We start from the raw sequence: 15696 nt of genomic DNA, 5'->3' as shown, positions 1-15696 counted from the left end.
AATCTATAATTTCCAGTTATACCACTAGCAAAAAAGTATTCCCAGCTTTCTGAAAATTCTTTATACTAATAAATCTGGCAGAAGTGAAGAACAAACTTCACTGACAGTAAAAGAACTTTAAATTGAACAAGAACCCAGTCAGTATCAATGAGCATTTGCTTCCTACATTTCTAATTTAAGCCATGTCCTGTTTATATCTTTAAATGCTCATTGATTCATTACCAATGTACATGGTGAAAAAACACACTCTTAATCTGAGTGATCATTACTTTTCTAACTTTTCTAACCAAACTATCCTTGCAAAGTAATATAGCCATCTCTTTTACTCTAATCCCAAGTACAAAAGCTGATTTCCATTTCAGAAGATCTAGCCCACGATTCTCCCTGGAGGGAAGAAAGCACACAACTGACACAGCGGCACTTGCCTCACCTTTTTCACTGGCCTCCCTGCGGCCAGGGTGGGTTTTAATTGCTCTGGGAAATCATCGAGACCCTCTACATTACATGGCCAACGGTCCTTTTAATAGGAAAAGCAATAATATCACCGTTGTTTGCACCAAGTAAAACTCGTTAGACAGTCTCCGTTTAGGGTAACAGTTCAACAATCATTAACAAGAACAAATGTCTAACTGCCTTTTAGTGAGAATGTGGTTCTTTCAAAGCTGCTTAAAACCATTTGTATGGTTTAGCATATTTGAAAATACTTTTATAAACAAAGTTTAAAAAATATAATTTTGAAAGCCAAAGTTTTTCAATAATCACCCTTTTTTTACTAGCATAACATTAGAATTGACTTTTTGTCTTGCTGACGGAGCAACTAAGAAAGTACAGTTGCATTGACCATATTGATTGAGAACAAAGCAACCATCACTGGGACTCCGTACCATATATTTTCAATATTGACCTCCCACTTCCTTTTCCATGGCTTTCTGGGTCGGCTATTGGATTTGGACTGCAGTGTAATAAACAGCTAAGGTTTAATTAATGGTAAATGAATACAAGACATAGGTTATGACTTTAACTAATTAGGGAATTGTTGAATTAAGTCTGCCTTGGAATGCAAGGCAGTACAATCAATATCCAATAAAAGGACTATGTATGTAATTTACCTGCAAATGTGTTTCCAATACCATCAAAGTGAGTTTAAATAAGTAAGATATATGAAAAGAGACTAGGAGAGATTTCTACAAGTTAACACTTTATAGTTTCAGAAAAGATATTCTTGGTGTTGAGAGGTGGCATCTCCCAAACCCCTGATAAGGGACAAGGAAAACCAGGAGCACCTCTTCACGTGCGCACCTTTGCCAAACCTGCGATATTCACTACAGCAGAAAAATCCAGTTGCGGACCTCCAAGCGGAACCTACACAGACTAGTAATCTCCTGCCCAAAATGAGCATCAAGCTCTGCTTTCTTGACACCCTTTTTGCTTTTCTTCACTTGCCACAGTCTGTACCTCCTCCACGTTAACACAAATTTCACTGGCATACAGGAATTCACTCCTTTGGATAAAAAATCTCACCAGTGCTCTCACTTATCACAGGGACTGTGCAAAGGTCATTTCATGGAGTCCTACTACTCTTTTAACTATTCTTGTGAAATAAAAATAAGAAAAAGAAAAGAGAAACTTACCCACTCCCTTGTGGGCGTCCAAGCTAGTAAACTCCATCGTCCCATTATGGCCTTTCTTAGGGTTTTCCTGATACTGTTTGTGGTTCCCATTGGGACAGTATCTGTAGGCAAGTCCATAATCTGCAAGATAAACCTGGAAGACATGAGCAGACAAATGAATAATGCTTTTGTCCTCTGAAAATATAGCCTTTATAATTAAGTCTTAAGAAACTGTTAGGTTAAGAGCAGCCCTAGATCTTCATTTTATTAAACCAATTGGTGCCTTATGATAAAATACATACACTTGGGGGCCGCAGCAACTAACTTCCCAACCTGAAGCCTGACTTCATGACAGGCATATTGTGTTTCTGAGTTGACTCAGATGTTCAGTCTTTTTATTTGCCTCCCAAGTTCCCTTCCCTCCAAGTGGGTATCTGGACATCTATCTATAAACCACAGGTCTTTTTATCTGTATTCATACAGCCTATGAGGCTCAGCCTTTTCTTGTAACACCCCCTCCCAGTAACATAGCATTGTTTCAAGCACAGAGGGGGAGATGAGAGCAAACAATGGGAAAATATAACCCGAAAGTTCCAGGAGCCCCCATTAACAGGAAGTATAAAACTAGTGAAGAGACTGTAAGAGGTAATGACTCTTTAAAAAAACACGAGCAGGTTGTCTGCATTTAAGAATGGAACACCAGTGCAGTACTTAGGCCTCTCAGACCAGTCCACACCGTCACTGTTATCTTTGTGAGTCAGTGAGAATTGCAAGCAGGGTTTCCAAACAGAATATAAACTGTTAAAAGTCAGAAGGCCTCTCTGATTTCTTTGGAGAAGGCGGAGGGAGAAGCAGTGGCACAGAGAGAGCATACGCTGAGCAGGGGGAGCTGCTCTGCCTAGATACTTACTCTGACGTGCAGTCGAAGTACAGTAGTTCCCAATTATATGCTACCATGCTCCCTCCCAAATGAAAGCAGTTTCAACTTTTAAAATGTGTTGTTTCATACATATTTCTTTAAAATTTAGGGATTGAGACATTTCATGATGTAGCTACAAAACAACATAGTAGTATTGAAAGACAACTTGCATTTTAAAATATCTATTAAAAGAAAATTTAGTATTTAAATGTTAGTTTAAGTTTTGGGTTTTAGGAAAGCCTAAGTGGGAGGTGTTTTGAACTTCAAAATATAAACAGCACAGCGTTTTCTTCATTTGCTGCAGAACACAGCTTGCTAGCGTGTCTGCAAACACAGCGTAGCAGCTCTGCCTCTCCTGTCCACAGGTGCTGCTTCTCAGCACAGTCTCACCAGTGACGGATCCCTGCGCCCTACGTCAGTCGACCTCAGGACCAGAAGCGTAACTGGTCACTTGTTTTCACTACTTATAATGCATTTTTATCTTTATCTATTGCAAGAACTAAATTGATAGATTTAACTTTACAAAGTAGATCCCAGAAATGTACATATGGGTAATTTAGCAAACAGAAACATATAGTAAATACACTAAAGAAGGAAGGAAGGAAGAAGGAAGAAAAAAAACTATCAGGAAGCTTTCCATGTAGTCATTAGCCAGAAACGTAAGACTGAAACTTCATGGGGTACCTAGTACACCGCAGAGCATGCCAAGACCTTTACATTCATTAACCCACGCCATCCTCACAGGAATCCTGCACGCAGGTACCATCATCTCCAGTTCACTCATGCAAACTGAAGCTTAGTGGGATTATGTGACTTGCGTAGTAAAATGGAGCCAGAGTCTGACTCCAGAATTTTCACTCTCAATCACAGTCAAGGGGATATTGCACTGCACAAGTTAAAAAAGACAAGGGAGTTGAAAGACAAAGACCTTCAAGACAAGGAATGTTGTCTTGAAGAAAGTATTCAAGATCAGCACACCAGGGGAGAGAGATTAAATTCTACACTGAAACAAAGGTGGGAAAGCTTTTCAGCGCTGGGGGTGAGCTAGTCAAATGGACTGCAGGACATTCGGGGAGACTGGGCAATGTGGCCCAGTCATCAATGTTTGCTAATTGGTGCTTCCCCTCCTCCTTCAGAGACTGAAGGGATAGGACCACCATGTTTCTTAAAGACTACATTTTAAAGGAGTGACTCCCAGGTCCTTAAGGTCCTTGAGAAAGGACTTTTCTTTGTTGGGAGGTTTTTATTACTGGTTAAATCTCCTTCCTAGTGATTGTTCAGATTTTTTATTTCTTCATGATTCAATCGTGGTAAGTTGTATGTTTCTAGGAACTGATCTAGTTCTTCTAGGTTATCTAATTTGTTGGTATGTAATTGTTCATAGTAGTGTCTTATGATTCTTAGTTCTGTGTTATTAGTTGTTACGTTGTTATCTCTTCTCTCATTCCTAATTTCATTTATTTGGGTCTTCTTTTTCTAAACTTTTTTTTTAGGTTAAAGAATATTTTTTATTGATATTCAACTACAGTTGTCCCCATTTTATCCCCACCATTTTCCCCGCCCCACCCACCCTCACCTCCCACACTCAATCCTACCCCCTCGTTGTCCATGGGTCATTTATATATGTTCCTTGACGACCCTTCCCCTTCTTTCCCATTATGCACTTTCCCTGTCCCCTCTGGTTACTGTCAGTTTGCTCTTTATTACCATTTTGCTCATCTGTTTGTTTTGTTAATTAGGTTTCACTTATAGGTGAGATCATATGGTATTTGTTTTTCACTACCTGGCTTATTTCACTTAGCATAATGCTCTCCAGTTCCATCCATGTTGTTGTAAAGGTAGAAGTTCCTTCTTTATCTCTGCTGCATAGTATTCCATTGTGTAAATGTACCATAGTTTTTTGATCCACTCATTTACTGATGGGCACTTAGGCTGCTTCCAGCACTTGGCTATTATAAATTGCACTGCTACGGACATTGGGGTACACTGGTTCTTTTGGACTGGTGTATCAGTATTCTTAAGGAATAATCCCAGCAGTGGAATTGCTGGGTCAAAAGGCAGATGCTCCAATCAAAAGACTGAATAGCTGGTAGCTGAATAGATAAGAAAACATGACCCATACATACGCTGCCTACAAGGTACCCATCTCAGAACAAAAGACCTACACAGACTGAAAGTGAGGGGTTGTAAAAAAAATATTCCATGCAAACTGACAGGAAAAAAAAAGCTGGGGTAGCAATACTCATATCACACAAAATAGACTTCAAAACAAGGGCCATAAAAAGAGACCCAGAAGGACATTTCATAATACTCAAGGGAAGAATCCACCAAGAAGACATAAACATTATAAACATATAGGCAACCAAAATAGAAGCATCCAAATATATAAGGAAAATCTTGGAGGACTTCAAGAAAGACATAGACAGCAACAAACTTATACTGGGGAATTTAACACTTCACTGTCAAAAATGGATAGATCTTCCAAACAAAATATCAACAAGGATACTGTGGCATTGAACAACACCCTAGATCAAAAGGACTTAATGGATATATATAGAACCTTTCATCCCAAAGAAGCAGAATACGCATTCTTTTCAAATGCACATGGAATATTTTCAAAGATAGACCACACGATAGGACACAGAACAAGACTCAACAAATTCAAGAAAACTGAAATCATATCAAGCATTTTCTCAGACCACAAGGGCTTTAAACTAGAAACCAACTTCAAGGAAAAAACTCAAAAACACTTAAATTCATGAAGAATGAATAGCATGCTATTAAACAATGAATGGGTTAATAATGAGATCAAGGAAGAAATCAAAAAGTTCCTTGAAACAAATGAAAATGAACACACAACTGTCCAAAACCTATGGGACACAGCCAAGGCAGTCCTGAGAAGGAAGTTCATAGTGATGATACAGGCCTTCCTAAAAAAGACAAACATTTCAAATAAACAACCTAACCCTACATCTACAAGAAATGGAGGAACAACAATAAACAAAGCCCAGAGCAAGTTGAAGGAAGGAAATAATAAAGATCAGAGCAGAATTAAATGACACAGAGACTAAAAGAATAATTCAAAGGATCAACAAATCCAGGATCAGGTTCTTTGAAAGGATAAACAAAACCAACAAGCCTTTAACCAGACTCATCAAGAAAAAAAAAGAGAGAACCCAAATTAATAAAATCAGAAATGAAAGAGGAGAGATTACAACTGATACCACAGAAATACAAAGGACTGTTAGAAATTACTATGAACAAATATATGGCAAGAAATTTGAAAACCTAGGTGAAATGGACAAATTTCTAGAAAAATATAATCTTCCAAAACTGAATCAAGAAGAAACAGAAAGTCTGAACAGACTGATAACAGCTGACGAAATTGAAGCAGTAATCAAAAAATTCCCACCACACAAAAGCCCTGGACCGGAAGGTTTCAAGAGAATTTTACAAATTATTTAAGGAAGAACTAACCCCTATCCTTCTCAGACTATTCCAAAAAATCCAAGAAGAGGGAAGATTCCCACACTCTTTTTATGAGGCCAGCATCATCCTAATCCCAAAACCAGATAAAGACACAAGAAAGAAAACTATAGGCCAATATCGCTGATGAACATAGACACTAAAATCATCAACATATTATTGGCAAATGTCATCCAGCAGTACATTAAAACTTTTATTGTATTTTTTCCATTACCATTTAGTCCCCTTATACCCCTTCACCCCCCACCCCCAAATCACCACACTGTTGTCCTTGTCCCTGAGTCCTTTTTCCTTTTTGCTCAATCCCTCCACTCCCTAACTTCCCCCAACCCTTAGGTGTTAGCCTGCTCTCTATCTATGAGTCTATCTCTATTTTCTTGTTAGTTTAGTTTGCTCATTAGACTCCACATATGAGTGAAATCATATGGTATTTGTATTTCTCTGGTTGGCTTATTTCACTTAGCACAATGTTCTCCAGGTCCATCCACACTGTTGCAAAGGGTAATATTTTCTTCTTTTTTATGGTCAAGTAGTATTCCATTGTGTAAATGACCCATAGTTGCTTTTATCCACTCATCTACAGATGAACACTTGGGCTGCTTCCATATCTTGGCGATTGTAAATAACTCTACAAGGAACATAGGGGTGCTTATGTTCTTTTGAATTAGTGTTTTGGTTTTCTTTGGATATATTGCCAGAAGTGTGATCGCTGGGTCAAAAGGCAAATACATTTTTGACTTTTTGAGATATCTCCATACTACTTTCCATAGTGGCTGCACCAGTCTGCATTCCCACCAAGAGTGCAAAAGGGTTCCCCTTTCTCAACATCCTCACCGGCACTTGCTTTCTGATTATGTGATGATAACCATTTTGACAAGTGTGAGATGACAGCACATTGTGGTTTTAACATGCATTTCTCTGACGATGAGTGACACTGAGCATTTCTGGATATATCTATTGACCATCTGTATGTCCTCCTTGGAGAAGTGCCTATTCAGTTCCTTTCCCCATTTTTTAATTGGATTGTATTTTTTTGGTATTGAGTTTTGTAAGTTCTTTATAAATTTGGGATATTAACCATTTATCAGATGTATTGGCAAATGTTCTCCCATTCTGTGGGTTGGCCTTTTATTTTGTTGGTGTTTTCCTTTGCTGTACAGAAATGTTTTAATTTGATGTAACTACAGGTTTGTCTATTTTGTCTGTTTACCAAAAAAAAAAAAAAAGCTCTCAGTTGAATTGATCTTTTCTATTATCTTTTTAGTCTCTATTTCATTTGTTTTCACTCTGAAATTTATTATTTCCTGCCTTTTACTAATTTTATGCTTAGTTTGTCCTTCTTTTCCTATGTTCTTTATGTGTAAAGTTGGGTTGTTTTATTTTGGATCTTTTTTTTTCTTAATGTAGGTGTTTATTGCTATAAACTTCCCTCTTAGAACTACCTTTGCTGCATCCCATAAATTTTAGAATGTTGTTCCTCTATTTCCATTTGTGTGAAGGTATTTTTTTATTTCCCTTTTGATTTCTTCTTTGACCTACTGGTTGCTCAGGAGCATGTTGTTTAATCTCCACATATCTGTGAATATTACAGTTTTCCTCTTGTAATTGATGTCAAGTGTCATACCATTGTGGTTAGAAAAGATGTTTGGTATTATTTCAATCCTCTTAAATTGATTAAGTCTTGTTCTGTGGCCTAACATAATCTATGCTAAAGGTTGTTCCATGTGCACTTGAGAAGAATGTGTATTCCTTTGTTGTTGGATGGAATATACTGTTTGTGTATCAAATCCATCTCCTTTAACATTATAGTTTAAGTCCAATGTTTCCCCATTGATTTTCCGTCTGGATAATCTCTCCATTGTTGAAAGTGGGATGTTGAAGCCCCTGACAATTATCGTATTCCTGTCTATTTTTCCCTCAGGCCTGTTAACATACGCTTCACACGTTAGGTGCTCCGACACTGGGTGCATGATTGGTAGTCTCCATAGAGTCGTGGGTAGAAGTCAAATGATCATAGAATGCTATTGCACAAAATAGTAAAACAATTCTCTCTACCTCACTATGTAAACCTTTTTTTTCCTGAGTTTGGATTTTTAGCTACTATTATATCCTATGATTCAAAATATTTACATTGTTACAGAATCAGTGAGAATTAAATTCTCTAAAATTCTCATAAAAGTTTTACTATCAGAATCTATTAATATTTTAAAATTTTAGATTGTGAGGCACTAATAAAGAAATTTAGGAGTGACTGCATTTGGTAGGTAGAGATTTGATGTAAGAGGTAGTAAAGCCAGTAATTTGTACAAAGTAATAAATGTTGACAAATTATTTTACCTCAAATTAGGTCAAGGTGAGAGTTTCTACTAAGATAATAAAAATGTACAGTTTAAAATTGTGTTAGAACAATTCAAAATAAGATATAAAAGGCCAAGAAATGTCAAACAAGATCAAGAAGGAAGGAAAGGAAGTAACATTTGTTGAGGTTCTAATTATGTGATAATCACTGAGCAAAATATCATTCAAAAATTATTTCATTAAATCCAATTAATCACTCAGCAAGGTAGCATTTGTCCCATCCTAGATATGAGGAAGCTGAGCAGCCCAGTAAGCACCTAAGTTCTGTGCCTAAGTCACAGAACTAGTAAAGAATAGAAGCAGGATTCAAATCCATGCCAATGTGACTTCAAAGTCCATTTTTTAATACAATATGCAATTTGGGATTCTGCCCATTTATGAAAATTTGTTGAAGTAAAATATAAGTAAGCAGAACTAAATCCTCAGTAGGGTTCAGAGTCCAGGTCCCGTATTTGTATGCCCTTGAGCTATGAATAAGTTTTACATTTTTAGGATTGTAAAAAAGAAAAAGAATATGCAACAGAGTCCCAAATGTGGCCCACAAAGCCTGTAGAAGCCTAAAATATTTATTATCTGGCTCTTTATAGAAAAAATGTGCCCACCTCTAATGTAAAGAAAAGCCTGGTTTCAGTTAACGTTTTTTTACATTATACCTTTTTTTCTGTGAAATCAAAAATTACAACTAGGTAGAATTTTTTACTTTGAGTATAAAAATATATATTACTTTAAGTATAAATATATATATATGTGTGTGTATATATATACATATATAAAGTATCCCTAGTTTTAGAAGCTTATAGTAGGAAACTCAAGATCACCAGAGGACCATTATTTGTATTATAATAAGACTAGACATAGTAAATTTAAAATCCAGCCCCCTGATGCATTTTAAATTATTTTATTTTTTATGCTACTTTTCTGAATTTAGTAACCATTTCCTTTCTCTCTTGCCCACTTCCCTTTCCACAGAACTTTCTATTACACGGCACTGCCTCTCACATTTCTACATGGTACTCATGTTTTCTCACCTTTCCTAGATATGCTTTATACTTTTTCTAACTTTGTGAGGGAGGCAGGGATGCTGCGTGTCATTATCCACATATGACAGGTGAAAAATAGTGTGACATACTCAAACAATGCAAGTCACCCAACACTCACCAAGTGCACTTCTACAAAGGATTTTGTTTTATTGAACTTCTTAGCGTCCCCCCCAAAACACCTAATCTGAGCCAAAGCTTTCATGAACTTTGGATTTTAATACCTTATTCCTGAAGGCAGTGTGGCAGCCGCTGAGCTGTAGCCCAATCCAGAAAGACTGGCCTTTCACGTGCCCTCAGCTGAAAACCGATCACCGGGAAGCACCAGAGCACGTGAGTCAAGGCCACACTCCCCCCGGCGGCTCTTGGCAAACTGGGATCACAGTGGGGATACTGTGTGGCCAATTCTACCCAATCAGAGACTTTTCCTGGGCATTCTTTGTTCTGCTGCTCCCTAAAGGGTTAGCTGAGCCTTTGTCAGAGCTTCATTGGATCATAGTCTGAGCTCTCCCTGCTCAATCCTTCTTGTCCCCTTTCCATTCACAGATGTCACATCAACATCCCACTTTGCAAGGATTCCTCGTCCAATGCTGCTGCTTCTCCTTTTATCCCTCATAGGTAACATACTTCCTTCTCCCAATAAAGCCCTTGCATCCCTAATTCTGTCTCAGCATCTGCTTCTCTGAGAACTGGATTTGACACAGATGGTCTGTAAATGATAGCCTTAATTAAAAGCTCTAAACAAATGAAGATGAAAACAAAGTTGCCTTTGATGACCATGAAAAATACAACTTTCCTATACTAAACAAGCCTGTCTCAGAAATCAACATCCTATTTTACCTAGCTACATTTTCATCCATGTATGCCACATCCTCGAGTTCCGTACTTAGTTAAACCTCGACTTCCCATCTGCTTTGCTTCCTAATGCGCATAGGTTCCTACACTGCTTCATTTTTCCAAAGGGGTGTGTGAAGCTAACAATGAAGAACACCTGTGATAACTCTTCTTTGCAGTGAACTGCACGGGAAGGGCCTTTGCCTTCAACTTGGCACCCCAAGTGCTCTTCTCTACTGCCTGCCCTACATCCTGTATTCACAATTCGCACTTCTCAGATTCACCGCCTACACCTGAGTCCTATTCTAGCATGTGGATCCCTTTCACCACAGGGCAACTTACTGGGTGATCTTGTGTGTCAACGTGGATTTACTATCTTAAAATGCACGGTTACATGTATGTTACCACCATTCAGCCCAGACAAAACAACGCACCTTTTAAAACTTGCCAGCTTACTTTGCAAACATGATGTTTATTAGAAAAAGCATGAAGATATATTTTTCAAAGATACAGTTTGACCTTATCTTTTAGTGAGCTGTAAGAAGTCCGCAGTTGCTGGTTAGTGACAGATGATGCATCGTGTGCTTATGCTTAAAAAATCTGCCTTGTAATAATTGGGGTTTTTTTCATCCCAGATCTCGTAACTACTTACACTTCAAATATGGAATTTTATTCTTTTTCTTTATATTTACTATTCATCGAGAGAGAGACTTAAAGACACACCCATGGGGTTATAGGAAGAAGTGGCAGAGAAGCTATGTCTTTATCATTATCTCTTCATGCCATCTACTGCTCCACCAGGCCCAAGCCTATGACTCCCTTAAAATCAAGCATCATAACAAAATACTTAGGTATATTTAGCAGTATTCAAAATGACATTATCACTTTGACCTCATGACCTGCTTTTTTATTCTAACCTGGTTCTTTTAGCAACATACGAAGACCTATTTGATCAACTAGGCCTGTGACTTAATATGCTTAATATGCTTTCCAGACTTTTGGGGGAAATTCTCTCAAAAGTTCAAGGCTAGGGATTGCTTCTTTACAAAAATGCCCTCACCTACAAAATAAAATCTTTCCAATTATAGTCTATTGCCAATTTGTCCCTTTGACACAAGTTCTCAAGGATTATACAAAAGAACCTGTAATACCCTCTCTTTGTAAGTAATTTCCAAGGTGATATCAAAGCACATAACTTGTGTCTGTCCTTTAACAAAATAAATAGGCAATGGAAGAGCATAATCTGAATTGCATCCGATTTATGATCTTCCTCTGTCTAAACCAAATCTCAACAAACTTAAACCAAATTTCAGCATGTCAGAAGCATTCTCAGAGGTTGATATATCTGTAAACAGCAGATACAAAATGTTAGCTGATAGAATTTGACTGTCATTGCTATAAATAAAAAGGTTCACCACGTACAAATTTTGTCTACATAAAACACAGCTATCCAATATTCAAAACAGCCTCCCTGTTCTACATTAACTATAATTCTATTGTTCTCAAAGACAGTGTCTGAGGTGGCCAGCAAAAAGGCCATTCTTACCTGCATGGCCCCAAGGGCGTTCTGCAGTTTTTTAACCCATCTGACTTACACAACTCAATGCGCTGATTCAGAATGCAGAAGTGCCATTTTCCCATACTAACTGGTAAAAGCAAAAAAAACCCCCTATACATAGACTTTTGTGAATCAGATGCTCAAATATTTTGGTCCTAACAGCTCTCTGCTCATGCATGCATCTGGCCTTCAGAAACAGAAATCATATGATCACTGGGAGTCAGCAGGAACTCAGTAAACTCGTATTGATTATTGAGAGTCGAATACTAAGTTTTCAACAGCACTAACTCTCCTGGGAACTACGTTCTCGGGGATAGGTGATTTGTTAAATGCATTCCTAAAACATAAAATCTTTTTCCCTTATATAAAAAACAGACCCTGAATGTTCTGTTCCCTAAAACTTGAAGGATGTCTATGATTAAACTGTACACTTGGAAAAATTATAATCATTAAATCCAATTCAATTCCATTTTCTTAACATCTAACCAGAACATCATGTCTTTGTTTTTCATAAACCTAAATAATTCTTGGGAAGCAAAATAAAAATTCTATTGTCATAAGCATAGCAATAATATGAAATCCTTTTTATCTCTAACTTATTGACTGTTTACTATGTGCTTGATACCAGTTTAAGAACTTCATGTTTAAATCATCTGATCCTTAAAATCTCTCTCTGAAGGAGGTACTGTTACCTGTACCATCCTTATCTTTACATTTGGAAATGGGAGAACAGAGAGGTACAATGGCTAAGAATGCAGGGCTGACAAGAGGTGGAGCCAGAACTCAAAGCCGGGGAGTCTGATTCCAGAACTTCTAGACTTCACTATTCTACACTGAATCCCCCAAGATGACTGAAAGTTATGCAAATAGTTGCCATCTTCTACGAAACCTTTTACCTAGGATTGCGAGAAGGCAAACGCCTCTCTTTTTATATCTTCTTTCATATCCTGAACAAGAACACTGAGCTCTAGAATAAACAAGTAGACTACTACGAAGCAAAGATCCCCCACACATATTTAAGAGCTGACTGTTTGGAGATCCCATGTGCAAGAGCAAATCATGTTAAAAACACTAATTGATGTGGCCCTGCCTGGAGTGGGCCTGGGGAAAATAAAAGAGGATAATTCTCTCTGCCCTCTATTCTTACTTTCCGCTTTCTTTTTCTTTCCCTACCCTGGTGCCCAAAATTCACACTTAGCCAAAAAAAAACCCCACTAGTATTCATGCTAAGGTGTTGGCAACTTACATGCAGCAGAATACTACCATGAAATTTTTATTAGCATTATTTGGAATATGTTATTATCTCAACCTCCAAGCAAAGGTTCATGTCTAAGACCCTCTATCAGTTTTGCGAAGTGCTGTAACAAGGTCCCACGAGCTGGATGACTTAAACAATAGAGACTTATTGTCTCCCAGTTCTGGAGGCTGGCAGTCTGAAATCAAGGGGTTGGTGGGGTTGGTCCCTTCTGGTGGCTGTGAGGGATAATCTGTCCCATGCCCTTCTCCTAAGCTTTTGGTAGTCTCAGTGTTCCTTGGCTTGTAATCTGTCCCATGCCCTTCTCCTAAGCTTCTGGTAGTCTCAGTGTTCCTCGGCTTAGTGTTCATTCTCCCTGCCTCTTTACATTGTCTTTCCTCTCCACATGTCGCCCCTTTTATAAGAAAAACAGTCATATTGGATCAGGGCTTTATCTGACCACCTCATCTTAACTCAAAAAGATGCAATTTTCATGTAAGTTTAAATTCACAGATACTGGAGGTTGGAACTTCAGTATCTCTTGAGGGGACGTAATCCAACCAATAGCAGTCTCCATCCCAACAGAGCTCTATCTATAAGAAAACACTCATAATTTTACACTAAGTAGTAAAGATCTCTTGACACAGTAGATAGATTTTTCCCAATAGGAATTTAATAAATGTACAAATGGCTTATTTGATGGATTTGGCTATACCATGTCCAGCTCTATTTGGTTGGCTTTACCTGTTACTCCTGAACATTGCTTAATCAATTCATTTATGCATGAACCTATTCAATTACTCATTGTTCACTCATCGCTTATTTATTGACTGCTTATTATATGCCATGTTCTGTGCTAGCTGCTGGATGCACATCAGTGAATCAACTACAGTCCCTGTTTTCCTATTTACAAGCCTAGAAACTTGCTCTCTTGATTGACAACTAACTGAAAAAAATCATGCTACCTGGTTCTGAACCAACAGTTTCCTAAGTCAGATTTGCAGTAACAACTGATTCTATCTAGGAAGTCAGCAGCTATGAAAGCTAAGAGGGGCAAAGAGATCACATGATACAGGCCAGTCAATTACAGAAAGGGAAGTTGTGGCAAGGAAGTCTACTGCAATATATAATTTGTTTTAATAAAGGAAAAGAGGCATTAAGTACAATCAGAAAAAAAATTGTATTTCCATTTTCTCATGAATTTCAGGGTAAAGAACAAAGTGGAAGAAATAAAACTGTATTTGATAATAAGGAATGATGTTAATTTTGTTAAGTGTGTTAATGGCATTTTTATAATATGGTGAATTGTTCTTGTCCTTTGGAAATGCATACATAATTACTTAGAAGCAAAATGTCATGATATCTATAATCTATTTTAAGATCTTTCAGCCAAAAACATAGATAAAACAAGTTTTTAAAATCTTAACTGTTAAGTCAAAATGATGGGTACATGGAATCCCCTATAACTAAGAATGTTTAAAACTTTTCAAAACAAAAGGTTAAAAATCTGTGTCTTCCTGAGGCTAAATTGTATATTTAACAGATTCCCAGTTATCTTACAGTACCAGCAAATAAGCTTCACAAAATATTACTTTCAAATATGGAGACCATAGCTTCTAAATTATAATTCTTAGGCTGTTTTCTTCAATATTTTCTACTCATCACCATCCTCCAATAAGACTCTGGTAGTCCACATTCAGATAACTGTCATTTGCACGGCATTAAGAATTTTTTAAATATGGATCTAGCCTGATCTAAAATCAGGCATCTTAATATAGACATTAAGAATAAATTCTGATAATAGAAACACTATTAAGTATCAGATAACAGAATTAAAAATGGTAGTATTAACACATTGTTGAATATTTGATGGAAATAAAATTTGCGGCTGACTTTACTTTCATTTGACAAATCACACTGAAAGAATCCCAAAATAGTAAGTTGGCAGAGCTGGTACATGAATACCAGATACATACAAGCTATTAAATTTCAAAAACGACAAACTCATATGACAAACAACTACATTGAGACAAAAAATCCAATATAAGTATACATTTTAAAATAATATTAAACTCATAAAATTTTAAGGTTCAATTAACTAAATTCTTAGGAACAAATTTCAAAGTCTCTTGACTGAAAACATACAGCAGATCCTCCCTGGGAAGAACCAAAATAACACGCATGCTATAACTGACTGCAAACACGACCATGTGATTTAATCTGGAGTATAACCCTATTCACACAGGATCAACATATTTTAAAGTAGCCGTACCAGCTGTGCCATCCAGTAATATCATGGTGTCATCAAACTAAGACACCCAACAGTACTCTGGAGACAGTGAAATACAGACACATGTTGCCGGGACTAAATTTTATGTGTGTTCAACAAAGGAAACGCTATCTCTAAATGGTAACCGTATTATGTACATGTATCATGCAAAATTCTCACAAACATTCACACTCCATCTTACAAGTAACGGTGATTGATAAATGGATTGCATTAGAATTCCCTCTAGCAACTAGTGAACAAGCAACGTTAATGAGGCTTACGACCTTCCCCTATGGATATCCTGGGGAATCTGAGCGAATATTTGCTACCAGATACAGGTCAGTTGCTACAATTCCTGCTCCAAGATCTCCCAGAAGTGACAAATTTTGCA

The 15696-nt window shown here is 37.3% G+C and overlaps 1 protein-coding gene across 2 annotated transcripts in view; it reads right to left on the bottom strand.

Annotated features, from left to right (window-relative positions):
- The window catches only part of VRK2 (VRK serine/threonine kinase 2), an 89141-nt gene that overhangs the window by 26737 nt on the left and 46708 nt on the right, over window positions 1-15696 (bottom strand). For both annotated transcript variants that reach the window (XM_024552768.4, XM_024552769.4), the window contains exon 8: window positions 1632-1764. In XM_024552768.4, the coding sequence (XP_024408536.2) occupies window positions 1632-1764 (133 nt within the window). The remainder of the gene's footprint in view (window positions 1-1631; window positions 1765-15696) is intronic.

Source organism: Desmodus rotundus, chromosome 5, assembly GCF_022682495.2.
Source record: "Desmodus rotundus isolate HL8 chromosome 5, HLdesRot8A.1, whole genome shotgun sequence".
In the NCBI taxonomy this organism is placed as follows: domain Eukaryota; kingdom Metazoa; phylum Chordata; class Mammalia; order Chiroptera; family Phyllostomidae; genus Desmodus; species Desmodus rotundus.
This window is presented reverse-complemented; position numbering and strand designations above follow the sequence as displayed.